Here is a 16,074-nt window from a genome sequence, read left to right as displayed (position 1 = left end):
CTGCAGCCTACCAGGCTCCTCTGTCCATGGGATTTTCTAGGCAAGAGTACTAGACAACATATTAAAAAGCAGAGACATTACTTTGCCAACAAAGGTTCATCTAGTCAAAGCTATGGTTTTTCCAGTAGCCATGTATAGATGTGAGAATTGGACTACAAAGAAAGCTGAGCGTTGAAGAATTGATGCTTTCTAACTGTGGTGTTGGAGAAGACTCTTGAGAGTCCCTTGGACTGCAAGGAGATCCAACAAGTCTATCCTAAAGGAAATCAGTCCTGAATATTCATTGGAAGGACTGATGCTAAAACTGAAACTCCAATACTTTGGCCACCTGATGTGAAGAACTGACTCACTGGAAAATACCCTGATGCTGGGAAAGATTGTATGCAGGAGGAGAAGGGGAAGACAGAGCATGAGATGGTTGGATGACATCACCTGTGTCATGGACATAAGTTTGAGTAGGCTCTGGGAGTTGTGATGGACAGGGAAGCCTGGCATGCTGCAGTCCATGGGGTTGCAGAGTCAGACATCACTGAGTGACTGAACTGAACTGAACTGAAATGTTATGTTATTAATTCAAACTAAAACATGTATAAGAAACCTATTTTTTTTAAAAAACTGCCCATTTTCAGTAAGGAATGTGCATCCTGTTATATTTCATTAATAGTTATAATTAAATTTATTCCATAAATCTTGTTACAAAATAGTACAGTTTCATTCTATAAACTAGTACATGGACTTTCCTTGCTTACATAGGTTATTGCCTATGTAAGTCGTACCTGTGAGCAAAGAACATTTATATATTCAATCTTTCAAATGGAAGTAGTCAAATATCTCCTAAAATTTCCCTTCTTCATAAGTAGTAAGCCATCCTTCCAATTTTAAAGGGAGCACATATATGCAGTGAACATACATATAGAATATATGAGAAGGAATAAATGTGTGTGTATATATATATATAAATAAAATGTGTTCAGATAGCACAGAAAAAATTGCACTTAGTTCTACTCCACTCAGTTTTTATTATTCAAATACCACCAAGCAAAGGAGAGCCTAACCATATAAATGTGATTTTTAACATTATACAATTATATTACATAATGCACTAAATGACTAAAAAATATTCTAATTGCTATTGTATTTAACTAGAATGAGCACTTATAATCAGTTGCTCCAAGTCTTTTCTACAAAGATATTCTATTAATAGACCAGGAGTGAGCAAATTCTGTCCCCCTGTGAAACATAAGCAAAACTAAGAAAAAAAGCATGGATTCATCTCGGTGGTCTATGCAAGAAGTGGAAAATAGAGGGGGATGGGGAATACAAGAAAGTCTAGGTGAACTTCATGAGAGAACAGATGAGAGAAATTTGGGACAGGGTGCAAATCATACAACGGGGAGAACTGGGTATAACCTCTGAGGTATTCATGTCTTAACTCATTCCAGAACAACAGATACTTAGGTTTCCTGTGGTTTGTGAAGAAGAGCAAGAAAGTAACAGATGACTCTATGAATGTTTATGAAAACCAAACATTTTTAGCTCTGTTTTTAGAGTTTCTTTCACATTCATAGATGTGTATCTTACTTGAGTGATGGAAATTCAACTTTTTCTTGCAATAACATCAAAAGACTGTGTAAATGATTCTAATGCCAATCCAAAGGTCTTTTGGCCAACCTTTCCTAGATAAGCTTTTGTTCTTTGACTTACTGTCAGTGAAATATGAGGCATCATATTATCTGTCTTGCCTGGTGAATAATGAGCAGGATGACAACAAATCAATGTTGCATGTGAACTAACTTGTGAAAAGGCCAGATACAAACACCAAATTACTAATAAAAATACAATAAAGTTCACCACCTAGAAAAGCCTGCCAATTTCTGATTGCTGTAGCAAAACAAAGCATCAGTTTTCTACTGAATTACTATAGAATTCTTCCTACTATCCCATGATTGCATTAAAATACATTATATTTATAGCTAAGAATAATTACGTTTTGATACATTTTGCCTAGCTGAGAGAGGCATATTGATGAGAGAGAACATTTACCACTGTTGATATAGTATTGAATCAATTATTTTCTATTTGGGCAGTGATTTGATAACTTTTGATACTTAATATTGTGGAGGGAAAATGGCTCAAGAAAGGCTTAGAAAGAAAATTGATTCTATCTAGATTTCCCTGGTGGCGCAGTAGATAAGAAACCACCTGCCAGTGCAGGGGACATAGGTTAGATCCCTGGTCCAGGAAGATCCCACCCACACGCCATAGAGCAACTAAGCCATGTGCCACAACTACTGAGCCTGAGCCCTGGAGTTCAGGAGTGGCAACTACTGAAGCCCATGCCTTGCAGAGTATGTTCCCCAACTAGAGAAGCCACCTCTCTGAGAAGCGTGTGCATTACAACAAAGAGTAGTCCTCACTTGCTGCGACTAGAGAAAGGCTGTGCAAAGCAACCAAGACCGAGCACGGCAAAAAAGAGAGAAAAAGAGGAAGAAAGAACATTGATGATAACTAAGCTATGCTTGCTGGGAGGGACTGGGGCGGGAGGAGACAGGGACGACAGAGAATGAGATGGCTGGATGGCATCGCCGACTCGATGGACATGAGTTTGAGTGAACTCCGGGAGTTGGTGATGGACAGGGAGGCCTGGCGTGCTGTGATTCATGGGGTCACGGAGAGTCAGATAAGACTGAGCGACTGAACTGAACTGAAGTGAAGCTATGCCAAAGCCTTTGACTGTGTGGGTCACAATAAACTGTGGAACATTCTGAAAGAGATGGGAATACCAGACCACCTGACCTGCCTCTTGAGAAACCTGTATGCAGGTCAGGAAGCAACAGTCAGAACAGGACATGGAACAACGGACTGGTTCCAAATAGGAAAGGGAGTATGTCAAGGTTGTATATCGTCACCCTGCTTATTTAACTTATATGCAGAGTACATCATGAGAAACGCTGGGCTGGAAGAAGTACAAGCTGGAATCAAGAAATATCAATAACCTCAGATATGAAGATGACACAACCCATATGGCAGAAAGTGAAGAGGAACTCAAAAGCCTCTTGATGAAAGTGAAAAAGGAGAGTGAAAAAGTTGGCTTGAAGCTCAACATTCGGAAAACCAAGATCATGCCATCTGGTCCTATCACTTCACGCAAATAGATGGAGAAACAGTAGAAACAGTGTCAGACTTTATTTTTTTGGGCTCCAAAATCACTGCAGATGGTGATTGCAGCCATGAAATTAAAAGATGCTTACTCCTTGGAAGGAAAGTTATGACCAACCTAGATAGTATATTAAAAAGCAGAGACATTACTTTGCCAACCAAGGTCTGTCTAGTCAAGGCTATGGTTTTTCCAGTGGTCATGTATGGATGTGAAGAGTTGGACTATGAAGAAAGCTGAGCACCGAAGAATTGATGCTTTTGAACTGTGGTGTTGGAGAAGACTCTTGAGAGTCCCTTGGACTGCAAGGAGATCCAACCAGTCCATTCTAAATGAGATCATTCCGGGGTGTTCACTGGAAGGTCTGATGATGAAGCTGAAACTCCAATACTTTGGCCACGACTAGTCACTGGAAAAGACCCTGATGCTGGGAGGGATTGGGGGCAGGAGGAGAAGGGGACAACAGAGAATGAGATGGCTGGATTGCATCACTGACTTGATGGACATGAGTTTGCGTGAACTCTGGGAGTTGGTGATGGACAGGAGGCCTGGCGTGCTGCAATTCATGGGGTCACAAAGAGTCGGACACGACTGAGTGACTGAACTGAACTGAAGCTCTTAGAAACAAAATTAAACACTGTAATAAAGCAAGAGACGATCTTCTCAAGATTGTGATTATCCTGGGCTAGATACATTTCCAAAATGTACCCCTCTCTCTCCAAAGTGCTGCCATTGCCTTATTTTATTTCCTTACCATTTTCATGGTATTTTCTATTCTGTTGCAATATCCCCTACATTCTCCACCTGCCTTGGCCTCGTGTCCTCCAATCCACTTTCTATAGCCAAAGATCAGAATTCCTGTAACACATACAAGACTTCACAACTGGCCTCATTTCACTTTCCCAGATTATCTTCTACTCTGTGCATTTGTTTCAACCTCAACAAACCTCATACAATAGCTACCAACTGCAGAAAGATATAGACAAGCAATTAGAATGCCAGGTGATGAGGACTACAATAGAGAAGCTTACTTAATAATGCAAAATAAAGGAAAGGGAGGTAACCTTAACTAGAATAGGGTTGGACTGCAAAGGAGGAGTTGGAGAAATACTAAAGGAAAACTAATGGGTCTATTCCCTTTTCCCCCCTTATCTTTTATTTCTACTTTTTGCCTTTGGCTAGGGAACTTTCTCTCTACCTGCACAGAAAATGCTGACACAAGTAACATTTTGTTGTAGCCATTGGTTAGCAATCAATTTTGATGTGGAGACTACTTTATGTTAGGGACGTTGTTGTTGTTGTTTAGTTGCTAAGTGGTGTCCAACTCTTTTGAGATCCCATGAATTGTACTCTGCCAAATTCTTCTGTCTATGGGATTCTCTGCAAGAATATTGGAATGGGTTGCATTTCCTTCTCCAGGGGGGTGGTCTTCCCAAACCGGGGATTGAACCCATGTCTCCTTGGCAGGCGGATTCTTTACCACTGAGCCGCCAGGGAAGCACTCATGTTAGGGAGTACTACTCACTGTCTTTATACTTTCTGCTCTGGCTAACAGCCTGGCACCCAACAGTCGCCCAACTCTGGGTACTATTATTTGTGAATAAGTGATTCAAGATTCATCTCGAAACTCAGCTTCCAGAGGCTTGCCCCAGCCTTATTTGGCATACATGATTATCCCTTTCTGTGTGCAAGTTATTATTTGTACACGTGCTTAGCTAGGGCTTCCCATATAAAATTATGTGTGTGTGATTTTGGTTTCTACCTCCCACAACTGTGAGTTTCCGGAATCAGGGATCAGATCCTCCTTATTAATTGTGTTTTTGTTTCTTTTCTTTCATATTCCTTTTCATTTATTTTTAAATTGGTAGAAAACTGCTTTACAATTTTGTGTTGGTTTTTGCCATACAACAATATGAATCAGTCATAATTATGTATGACCCCACTAGGTCATCACAGAGTGCCAGGCTGGGCTCCCTGTTTTATTTAGCAACTTCCCATTAACTATTTCACACATGATAGTGTATACATGTCAGTGCTACTTTCTCAATTCCTCCAACCCTCATCTTCCCCTACTGTGTCCACAAGTGCATTCTCTACTAGGCTCATCAGTACCATTTTTCTAGATTCCATACATATGCATTAATATATCTGTTCTTCTCTTTCTGACTGACTTCACTTTGTATAAGTGGCTTTAGGTTCATCCACCTCACTGCAAGTGTTTTTGTTTTTTTTTCATCTCTTCTGCTTTCCTTCCTGTCATTGGGCTTAATAGTTCTGATATATTTTTTAAAAAATGTGTGTTGAGTAAGTTCTCTATTATGAGATATTAAAACAATAAAACAAAATCTACATAGCAACATAAGAAGTACAATTGCTGAATCCTTGATTGTCAGAAATAAAAATGGTTAAAAACAGAAAGGTGACTTCTAAAGTTTTTGTTGTATTTCAAGAAAACTTTAAATCTGAATAAGTCACATATAAAAAAATCCATAAAAGCTCTTCTGTAATATTCAATGTTAATATCATGAATAACAGAGTATAAATATAGAAAATATTCAAAAATATTTTTTTAGTATTATAAGATTTTCACATCAGAAAATACAAAACTGTAAATAATATAACAAGAAATGGACAAATATACTAATTTGTCATCTCAAATATACTAATTATATTTCTCAAATCCTCTCAAATATGCTAATTAAGATACCAAATTACTTACAAGTTTTATGTTATCTGAGTCCAAGATTTTATAAATGTTTAACAGCATTACTTTTCTCTCCTCAGTTTATAAGTTCAATTTTATTATTTTATAACTACAGCCTTTAAAATGCATATTTATAAGACCTGTAATAATATTTTCTTGTGAAATGCACATCTCTGTTCCCTGCTCTCCTGCCCAGGAATTGTGTGACACTAACATGATTTGTTATTGATATATGTTACATAAGATCATGTACAAAATTTTATTCTTAAAATAGAGAAAAGGGTTGCTTTTAACTATTTCAGATGTGAACTTTTAAAAACAAGTAAAATAAAAATGATATGCTCTTATACGGGAACTGATATCTCATGGAAGCAAATGAAGCCTTTTGAAGGGAAAGAAAGACACAGAGAAAAAATATGGAGGTATGATTATGTATCAGCTTCCCTGGTGGCTCAGTGGTAAAGAATCCACCTGCCTATGCAGGAAGGTGGGTTCTATCCCTGGGTCAGGAAGATCCCTTGAAGAATGAAATGTCAATGTACTCTAGGACTGTTGTCTGGGAAATCCCATGGACAGAGAAGCCTAGTGTGTTACAGTCCATGGGGGTTGCAAAAAACAGTTGGACACAACTTAGACATTAAACAACAACAACAAAGCTTATGTATATATAAATGCATGTCCATCTATCTGTGTATATAATGCATATATATATATATTATGTAACTGAAACAAAAGGCCAATGGAATCTTTTTCAGGAAGCAAATGTGGTAGAGAAATTTCTAGTTAGGAAAATTAATCTGGAAACCGCAAAGACAACAGTAGTATAAAAAGAAAAGGAGATGGAGAAAAAATTACAAGCATGTGCACAAGATCTTTAAGCAAAACAAGATAGGAAATAAAACCATTGTTTAAATAAACAGATATTTTAATGCCTATGTACTTCTAAATAAAGCAACACTTGGGAAAAAACTGCCTCTATTCTACACTTTTCAGTTTCAGTCAAAAGCAATGGGTGACCTAGGAACTGTGAGGAAGACAGAGCACTTAGAATTAGTAAAGAGCATCAACGTTTTTCTACCTGAAAATCAATGAACACTTCAACAGAGGAAAACAAACTAACGCTTGTGAGATATTTGGGAAAGAATAAGGAAACTGGTCACATTTAAAGACCCTTTAAGGAAATTTTCTACCTTAAAAAAGGTTTGTTACAGAGTGTGCATTGACTTGAACTTCTCTTATTGTTCCAACCCCTAAATTCCCATCAAAGCTGATGATTAAAGTTCTACACACTGGCCAGATCCCTACAATTATCCCATTGTGATGGAGCTCAACAGTGGGCACCCTGCTATGGCCAGACATCAAGTCATTAGAGAAATGCGAGGGATGATGAAGAAGGTTATTTTAATTTCCTTTTCAGCCCTTCTCAGGAGTGCCTCTTTAGTTCACAGAGCTCTGGGTTACTTGCTTTCAAACTAACAAGCAATATTATAAATGGAGGCTGCATTATCATGATTGCAGACAATCTAAGGCACTTGACGGCCAAGGATTCGAGGTCTTCAATATGTGCCGTGTTGTATTTATCAGCTAAAAATATATGGATGCAGCAAACAATAAAAGGGGAGGGGGACAAGGAAAGGCTGGCAAGGGGGCAGGGAAAACAGTAAGAGAACACAGCATCAAGACCAAAATGCATAACAGAGACAGCAGTATAACCCTGGACATTTTGCTGGTAAATGAAACAGTTTTACCCATTTTCTTGCTGTTCCACTGCATAGTGTTCCAGCTCTGTACCCGGAAGAGGCTGGACTGGGGGAGGAGGTAGTGGAACATTGGCCCAGGTCGATCCATTGTTTTTCTGTGGTTTAGAAGAGTTTTTATTTTTCTTCTTTTTTCCACCTTTCCCACCTGAAAGTAATAATATATTTACTCAGACATATCAAATATCAGAAGAAATGGAGTACATAAGATGGGAAGATGTATTTCTGTTTTCAAAACACCAGAATCAGTATGCTACAGTTGTTAAAAGCTATAAACAATGAAATGATATGATCAGGAAAATATTTTTATAAATCACTCAAAACGATATTGTTTCTTTCACAATGCATTAGTTGCAGAGCTGAATACACAAAAAACATGGTTGCAGTGGCAAAAGCACATGTATTGATTTATTCACATTTGCTGCCTCCACGTTTTCATTTCAGACGAAATAATGGGCCATAACAAATTCTTTAAAATGTCAGATTTTAGTGCGTTTATAATGCTCTTTTGCATAATCTGTCTCAGTGGAAAAATGCAGTGTCTAAGGATACAGGCTAAACTTTTCCATTAGAATTTACTCAATTTAATTAATCCAGGAGAGTAACAGTTTTCTCTCAAAAGTAACTTATAAAAATCAATCAACTACAATCTGGAGAATACTTGTAAATCTTTCACAATGATATGCTTTATAGAATTTTTAACTAATGAATGGCACAATTATTTTTTGCATATAGTGAGTGGTTCCCAGATGTCTAAGTATAATATATCTTAAAATACCAAATATGGGGGAAATTAATGGAAATATAGTAATCAATTTCAGTATTACTGTAATACAAGTAAATTCATGCACAAAATATGAACAGAAAGTAACTTGGCAGCATATGAGCCATATCTGGGATTACCAAAACTTAATGAAATATAAAAATAAAGTTTTTCATTTGTTCAGTGAAGTACTTTTTACTGCTCCAAATTAAGTACATCAAGTTTCTTCCTAAATGGACCACAGCTGGATGCAGAAATGTGTACTGCTTGAGCAAAAGATACTTTAGGGGAACGTAGGTAACTTCTGTCATTCCTATGGCAGTCAATGGCTATATATATATATATATTTTTAAATGGTATTGACCCCTTGAACTATATCTTTCTGGAACTAAAAGTTATGAGTATCAAATATTCATAGCAGGACTATCTAACAACAGAGATACTACTAGAAATTTGCCTCAACTCCATTCTTCTATCAATTAACTGGCATCAGCCAATTCAGAAAATTATGGAATTTAACAATAACTTTGAGTGCCAGAAAGCGATGAACCTGTAAACTAGATATCTACCCTATTGCTAAATATGAAATTGTGTCTGTTTTCTAGGTCATGTGCACATATACACACACAGAAAAGAGCATCCCGGAAAACTAAGTGCTTTCACCCTTCCTTTCACTCTTTATCTTTGGCAGAAAAAGTATTAAGAGAAAGGAGAGCAGGTAACTTCTAGTTTGAGAATAAGAGTTGAATCTCTGGGCTTTAAACTAGTTTCTCATTTACTTGATAAGTTAAACAATAGATATCACTTCAATTTCCACACATGTAAGAAAGATGTAAAGTTACTACTTGTCTGGGTTATTTTGCGTATTATAAGAGATAACACATATAAAGGGTTCCCAATGTACAGAATGTTCAATAAATGGCAGTCATTACCACTCTCTTCCATCTCCTCCAGCTCAGCACAAACTCAAGTCTGCCTGTTTACAAAGCCATTCCACACCCAAATCCTCCAGCCCCATTGAGGATCCCAGAAATAGTCTGATGCTTAGGATAAAAATAATCAACCTGAACGATTCAAGTTTGTAATTTTTGTATTTAAGGTTCGGTGAGCCTTAATCCTTTGTCTCCTTGTTATTTGGTGGATAACCCACCAAAGTCATAAACAAAGATTGTTATCTTTCTTGGTATTTTCAGAACTATGTCTCACTACTTAGAAGAATAGGGTGGGCATGTGTTCTTAGTAGTTTTCCCCTGTTGTACTTCTTATTCCTTATATATTTACATGTGGACCTTTTTTTTTTTTTCACTTTTTATAGTACTTTTAGAACTGTTATATGATCTCCACCAGACCTGAGTGACACAAATAGGGGAGTTTTTACACCTCCATTTTACAGATGGGAAAATAGAGGTTCTTTCTACATTTGTGCATATTCACATAGTAAAAGAACAAACAATTTAGAATGCAGCAGCTTTAGTGGAAATTACAGTTTCTGCAGCTCTGAACCCAACTCTGTTGAAATTCTTCTCCAAGGTCAAGAAAGCCATTACCACCTCTTACTGACAACTGACTTAAAAATGTGCTGGGGAAGTAGAGCTGATTCACAGAGGGAATTTGTGAGGCTCTCCATCCAATGTCCATTTTCCCCTCTTTGGGGGAAATTTCTGCTTTCTCATTGTGGGTACTTTTGGTAAGACTATCGATCAGCATGCTTTGTCTTCTCTAGAAAGAGGTAAGAGGTGGGCGCCGAGCATAATACTGCCATATGTTACAAGCTAAGGAAATTAAATTCTCTGAGATCCATATCTTGAGCTCAGTGAACCCAGTTTGATGCTATTACTTGCAACCTAAGATCCTCAAGCATTTTGAGGTGAGAATGGTCTGCATTATGTATTTAGTCATCACATATGTTGATGACTTGCAGACATATTTGACCCATTTCTCTTCAAGTGAAAAATGTAAATATTTGAATTCACATTTATTTATGCTGAATAAATGATTTATATGTAAAGAAAATTGTGAAAACAGCTCATTTTCAAATTAAATTTAGTCTTTAAAAAATACTAGTATATACAAATATTTAGTTATTACTACTGATGCTTGGATGTGAGAATTGGACTGTGAAGAAAGCTGATCGCCGAAGAACTGATGCTTTTGAACTGTGGTGTTGGAGAAGACTCTTGAGAGTCCCTTGTACTGTAAGGAGATCCAACCAGTCCTTCTAAGGGAGATCAATCCTGGGTGTTCATTGGAAGGACTGATGCTAAAGCTGAAACTCCAATACTTTGGCCACCTCATGCTATGAGTTGACTCACTGGAAAAGACTCTGATGCTGGGAAGGATTGGGGGCAGGAGGAGAAGGGGACGACAGAGAATGAGATGGCTGGATGGCATCACCGACTCTATGGACATGAGTTTGAGTGAACTCCGGGAGTCGGTGACGGACAGGGAGGCCTGGCATGCTGTGATTCATGGGGTCGCGGAGAGTCGGACACGACTGAGCAACTGAACTGAACTGAACTGATGCTTGGAGAAGGAAACAGCAACCCACTCCAGTATTCTCTCTTGCATGGAGAATCCCTGGGACTGAGGAGCCTGGCAGGTTACAGTCTATCGGGCTGCAAGAGTCAAACATGACAAAGTGACTAAGCACACACGTACTACTGCTGCTGCTAAGTCACTTCAGTCGTGTCCGACTCTTTGCGACCCCATGGACTGTAGCCTGTCAGGCTCCTCAGTCCATGGGATTCTCCAGGTAAGAATACTGGAGTGAGTGGCCATTTTCCTCCTCCAGTGGAATCCTCCGACTCAGAGACTGAACCTGTGTTTCCTGCAGCTCCTGCACTGCAGGCATATTCTTTACTGCTGAGCCACCGGGAAAGCCATATTACTATTGATATTGTGCTAGATATTTGTGCATGTATATAAAATTATGATTAGAGAGATTATTTTGAAAAAAAATCTGAGTTTTATATTTCTAATGGTTGGTCTTTTTAAGAGGAGTGTTAAGGAATTATATATTGAATAAATTATTATATGAGTGCTTCAAAGGGTGAGAAATTCACTCAATTCAGGAATGTCCAATTTTGTTTATTACCATGATTATTTTAAACTGGTTTCATCAACACTGTGCACAAATTAAGAAAATCTTATGATTCAATATCCATAGGGCAGTTTGATCTTAAATGTAAGCTTTAGAATACATATCAATGATTACAAGAATAAAAAGAACTCTAATATTAAATTCAATTCGACTAAACTAAGAAGAGAACAATCACGTCAGTCTTGTCTCTTAAAGAAAGCTTTCTATCACCGATTGGAGTAATTTTGTATTCAAATGTAGATGAAGTAGTTAATATAAATCATAGATATATATAAATGTCACTCAAGAGATTAATGGATTCAAAAATGTAGTAAGCACTATTGTGAATCATAGTCTGCTTAGAATTACTCAAAAGGTAACTTTTAAGACTCAATGGTAATCAACATGTAAGAATATTTAATGATGATTTCACAAAAGGTCTTTTACAATCCATGACTTACAGTATATAGACTTCTAAAATATATATATTGATTGAGACTTGGCATATTTTGAATGATATAAGCCTAGAATGAATTAATTTTTAAATTATTCAGTACAATTATAGGACTCACCATAAATAAATGACAGTACAAATGACATTGAAGTTTATTAAAAAAAATTCCTTTATATTATCAGGACGTTTAAATTTATAACAGATGTTTAAAATTTTCTGGATTCTATAATATATCCAATTCTACCAATAGGTAAGGAGAGCAAATGGCTCATTTTGGAGAGAAGAGAGAACATTAATATGTTCAGACTGAAAGGGTTCTATCTCTAAGGAAAGATCATTTAGTAAATGTTACCCTAATGATGTAAAAGAGTTAACTATTTATGGCCTTGATACCTCATAACCTATGACATATCTCAATACACTATAATCTTTCACTAAATAACTGAGGTTAAAAAACTTCATAAAAACAGACTATCAATAGTATGAAAAAAAAATAAGAAAATAAAGTCATGGTATCAATTAGAAATAAGCAGAGAAAGTCATCAGTCATACACAATGGACAAATTAGAATTTCTACAAGGATCTCCTCATTTTAGAGATGAGGATCCTTGGGCCTAGAGATCACTGCTATTCATTATGATTGCTACATATTTCTTTCCAGTAAAATGTATTTTTCCCTACATGTGCTATTTAATACCTGCATTATGGATTGTTAGTTAAACTAATGTATCTTGAATATATCATTAAAATTTACAGCATAAAATAGTACCAATATAAGAGACTGGGTTTTTTTAAGAAATGTAAAGAATAGTGTCCCATATTAACATTCCTGTTTAGCATGGTATCAGGATCTTACTCTAAATAATATCATCAATAGATAATACAATATTTTGGAAAACTTGTCCAAAAATAGGAAGTCACATCACCAGACTCTTAATATTATGAACAATTTCCAAAATCAACTGCATTTTAGTTGAACATGGTGTCCATGCCATGGAGCTGATTCTCCTAAGTGTTCATTTTATTACAAAATTCTCTTGACTCTTAAGTAGGGTTCAAGGCAGATCAAACTCATTTGCTCCTTAATAATCAGTATTTAGTAAAATGGCACTATCTTTCAGTAAATACAACCTTGTACAATTCATACATAAAGGCTGATGGTGAATTTTACCCTCCTCCACCCCCAAAACTTGATTTCATTAGGATAAACTCCTACTATCATTTGAGAGATAAATGTCTGACAGTGCGTTGTGAGCCAGTACTTCTTCATGAGTGTTAGGAACACAGGTCATATGCTGGTGACAAACAAATATTTCTCCTTACTGTGATGAGACCAACCTGAGAGACTGCCACTCCTCTCTGAGCTGTTGTGAGAGCTGGTGGTGCTGAAATCCTGTGACTGGTTGTGTGGCATTCTATTAGACAATCCCTCAGCCAATCGGTAGTCAGGGATGTAAAGTAAGGCTAAGGGTTAAAGGGCAGAGGTCATAGTGGCATCATGTGATTAGTTCACAGCACAAGCCCATGCAGAACATGCAGTTAGCAATTCAGAAGCAGATGTCGTAGGACAGTGGAGGAATGTATTGTCTATCCTGCCTAATGGAGGTCGAGATGGATTACTGGTCACTATTGAATAAAGAGCTAAAAGGATGAAACCAATTGGTGTTGCTGTGTGGTGATAGCAACAGTGGTGGTGGTGGTGGTGGTGGTGGCGGTGGTGGGGACTGTGCAAGGTACTGAATACATGCCAGTATATTTTTTTAGTTTAGGTAGTGAACCTGGTGATGAATTACTAAACCGAACAACAAATACTACTTTCTATATCATGCAAAAATGATATGAAAATAACTCTTCTGGAAGTAAGAACTGGACTTACCATTGTTACCTTTGTTCTGATCAGGTAGAGAATAACCAAATCCCATCAGGTCTGTTTTTTGCTGAATTGAGCTTTTCCACTGTGGATCAGGCAGATCGACAGCCAGTTCATGTATGCTATTGGAATGCAATATCTGTGTTGTGGCATATGGGGTAGCCTGTGTTATTTGGCTGGAACTATTGTAAGTGGTTTTGGTCGTGAAGTCAATGCTGCTATAAATGGCTCCATCTGAGAGCATCGTTGCCGTTTTATCCCCTTGGCCTGGAACTGGTGGCAGCACATCTGTGGTGAACATAGGGAAATGAAACAATTTAATGATGCACAGGAAGCCCAAAACTATCAGGACTGAAGATGAAAAATAAATGTGTCATGCCGCACGTTTGCATTTCAGCTGAGATGGGCTTCATGAGCCAATGAAGGGTAGATGATGTACAACCGTCGCCAAGCTATCAGCCTTGGTGACAGGCAGGCCTACTGCTCGTCCTTCACGTCTCACTGCTTAACACACCCTATCCCCCATTTCCTTCAACCGTGAATGAGAAATTTAGTGTATTTCACTACTGAAAAAATGCTTTCAGTTGTTCATTCTGGTTTAGAGTCCATGAAATTGTTAGCTCTTTACAGAAGCAATGGCAAAAGTGAATCTACAAATCATGGATGAAAAGCATCTTTTTCCACTTTATCCCAAGAGACATGGAAAATAACTGCTAAAATAGATGGAAAAGTTTCCAAAATTATACTCTCCAAACTATGAGGCACTTTTTACGGAAGTTTCTACTTGCTGTTTATCTGAGTTGATTTCACAGCTCCAGAAATGGAGTGTAACTGATGGTAGCATTTTTTTTTTTTCTTGGATAACAAAGGAAGATTTTCATGAATAAGTCATTTTCACAATACAGCAGGATTTAACTACAGAAAAAGCAATCTGGGTGATCATAGAGTTTAATTTATGCTACCAAATCTTAGAAGTGGAGAATTATAGTTTCAAGCTGTAATACAGCAAGAGTAAAATTAAACTTAAGGAAAAACACTGAATATCAATCAGTCAATTTATCACTTTGGTGTGCTAGATTATTTTTACATGATGTTTTTAAATTCAGAACTGCCACCTCTCTCCTAAGCACTTATTTTCCGTCTTAGAATGAAGACACTAGAATCTAAAAAAATACAAAAACAAACAAAAAAACCTAGTAATACTACTTTTAATCATGTAGAGTTAAAAGTGAATATATATTATGCTACTTAATAATCTATGTTCTGAAAGTCACATTTCACAGGACATGAGTTCATCAACCCTCTTGATTTCATTATGGAAAATTTTCAACTATAGTACTGTAATAATAAACCAAATGATCTCAGTAACAAAACCAGCTTATCATCACAAGGAGAAAAGTCAGGTAGTCAAAATACCCTAAAGCTTTTAGATTCTATGATATCTAACAGTACTTGAAATAAGGATTCTTGTAAAAATATTAATTTTGCTTTTGCATTTTATAAAAGCTAAAAATGACCTTCTTTAGCAGCAGTAACACGACATTTAAAATGCATTCTATACACTATAATCACACACTGTAGGTTCTTTCTGAAGGTTTTGAAGTCTGAAATTCCAACCTGTTTTATAATTAAGTATATATGTACTTTTTAAATAACTATTTTAAATAAACATGTTCATATTTATAATATTTCATCAAGTTGTATAAGTAAGCACATTGTTTTTGGATTCAGAATTTTATAACTACTTTCTTGCCCTTCTTGTTTTTAGCTGTAAACTGATTAGAAAATTTGATTACAAAGAAATAGGTTTCATTCTAAAGCACCAGGTCAGTATCATTTTTATTCTCTGAGATGCTTGACATTTAATAATATATCAAAATTGTGAGAGTAGGTCCTTCACTCTAGGGAAGTTTTTTGAGTTTTGATTCTGTCACCTCTACCATGTCTTTCACTGATGAACTGGACAGATACCCTTTTTCAACATTGACCCCAACTTCCCAACATCTTGAATATGAGGTTCTCCAAAGCTTTGGATTTAGATTGTGAGCTACTGCAAGTTTTTGAAATGGTTGTGTGTTCACATGTTTTAAAATGGAAAAAATATAGTATGAAAATCTAATCCTTCATATTCTATGCCAACTAAAGCTATGGTTCTAGAAATAGAATCTCTCTCAGCTGGATGAAATTAGTCTTCAATTCTAAGTGCTTCTATATTGATTTGGGGGCTGCATATTTCCTTCAAATGTTATTTGCTCACTCTTACATTTTCAAAAAATAAATTGAATTATGT

The 16,074-nt window shown here is 36.8% G+C and overlaps 1 protein-coding gene across 5 annotated transcripts in view; it reads right to left on the bottom strand.

Annotated features, from left to right (window-relative positions):
• ROBO2 (roundabout guidance receptor 2) overlaps positions 1–16,074 on the bottom strand; it is a 699,021-nt gene that overhangs the window by 36,303 nt on the left and 646,644 nt on the right. For all 5 annotated transcript variants that reach the window (XM_055424356.2, XM_088836149.1, XM_088836153.1 and 2 more), the window contains exons 20-21: positions 13,791–14,072; positions 7,610–7,766 (exon numbers count right to left, since the gene is read on the bottom strand). In XM_055424356.2, coding sequence (XP_055280331.2) covers positions 7,610–7,766; positions 13,791–14,072 — 439 coding nt within the window. The remainder of the gene's footprint in view (positions 1–7,609; positions 7,767–13,790; positions 14,073–16,074) is intronic.

The sequence above is a fragment of the Moschus berezovskii genome, chromosome 1, assembly GCF_049115385.1.
Source record: "Moschus berezovskii isolate FMDL1 chromosome 1, NW_MosBer_1.0, whole genome shotgun sequence".
NCBI lineage: Eukaryota > Metazoa > Chordata > Mammalia > Artiodactyla > Moschidae > Moschus > Moschus berezovskii.
This window is presented reverse-complemented; position numbering and strand designations above follow the sequence as displayed.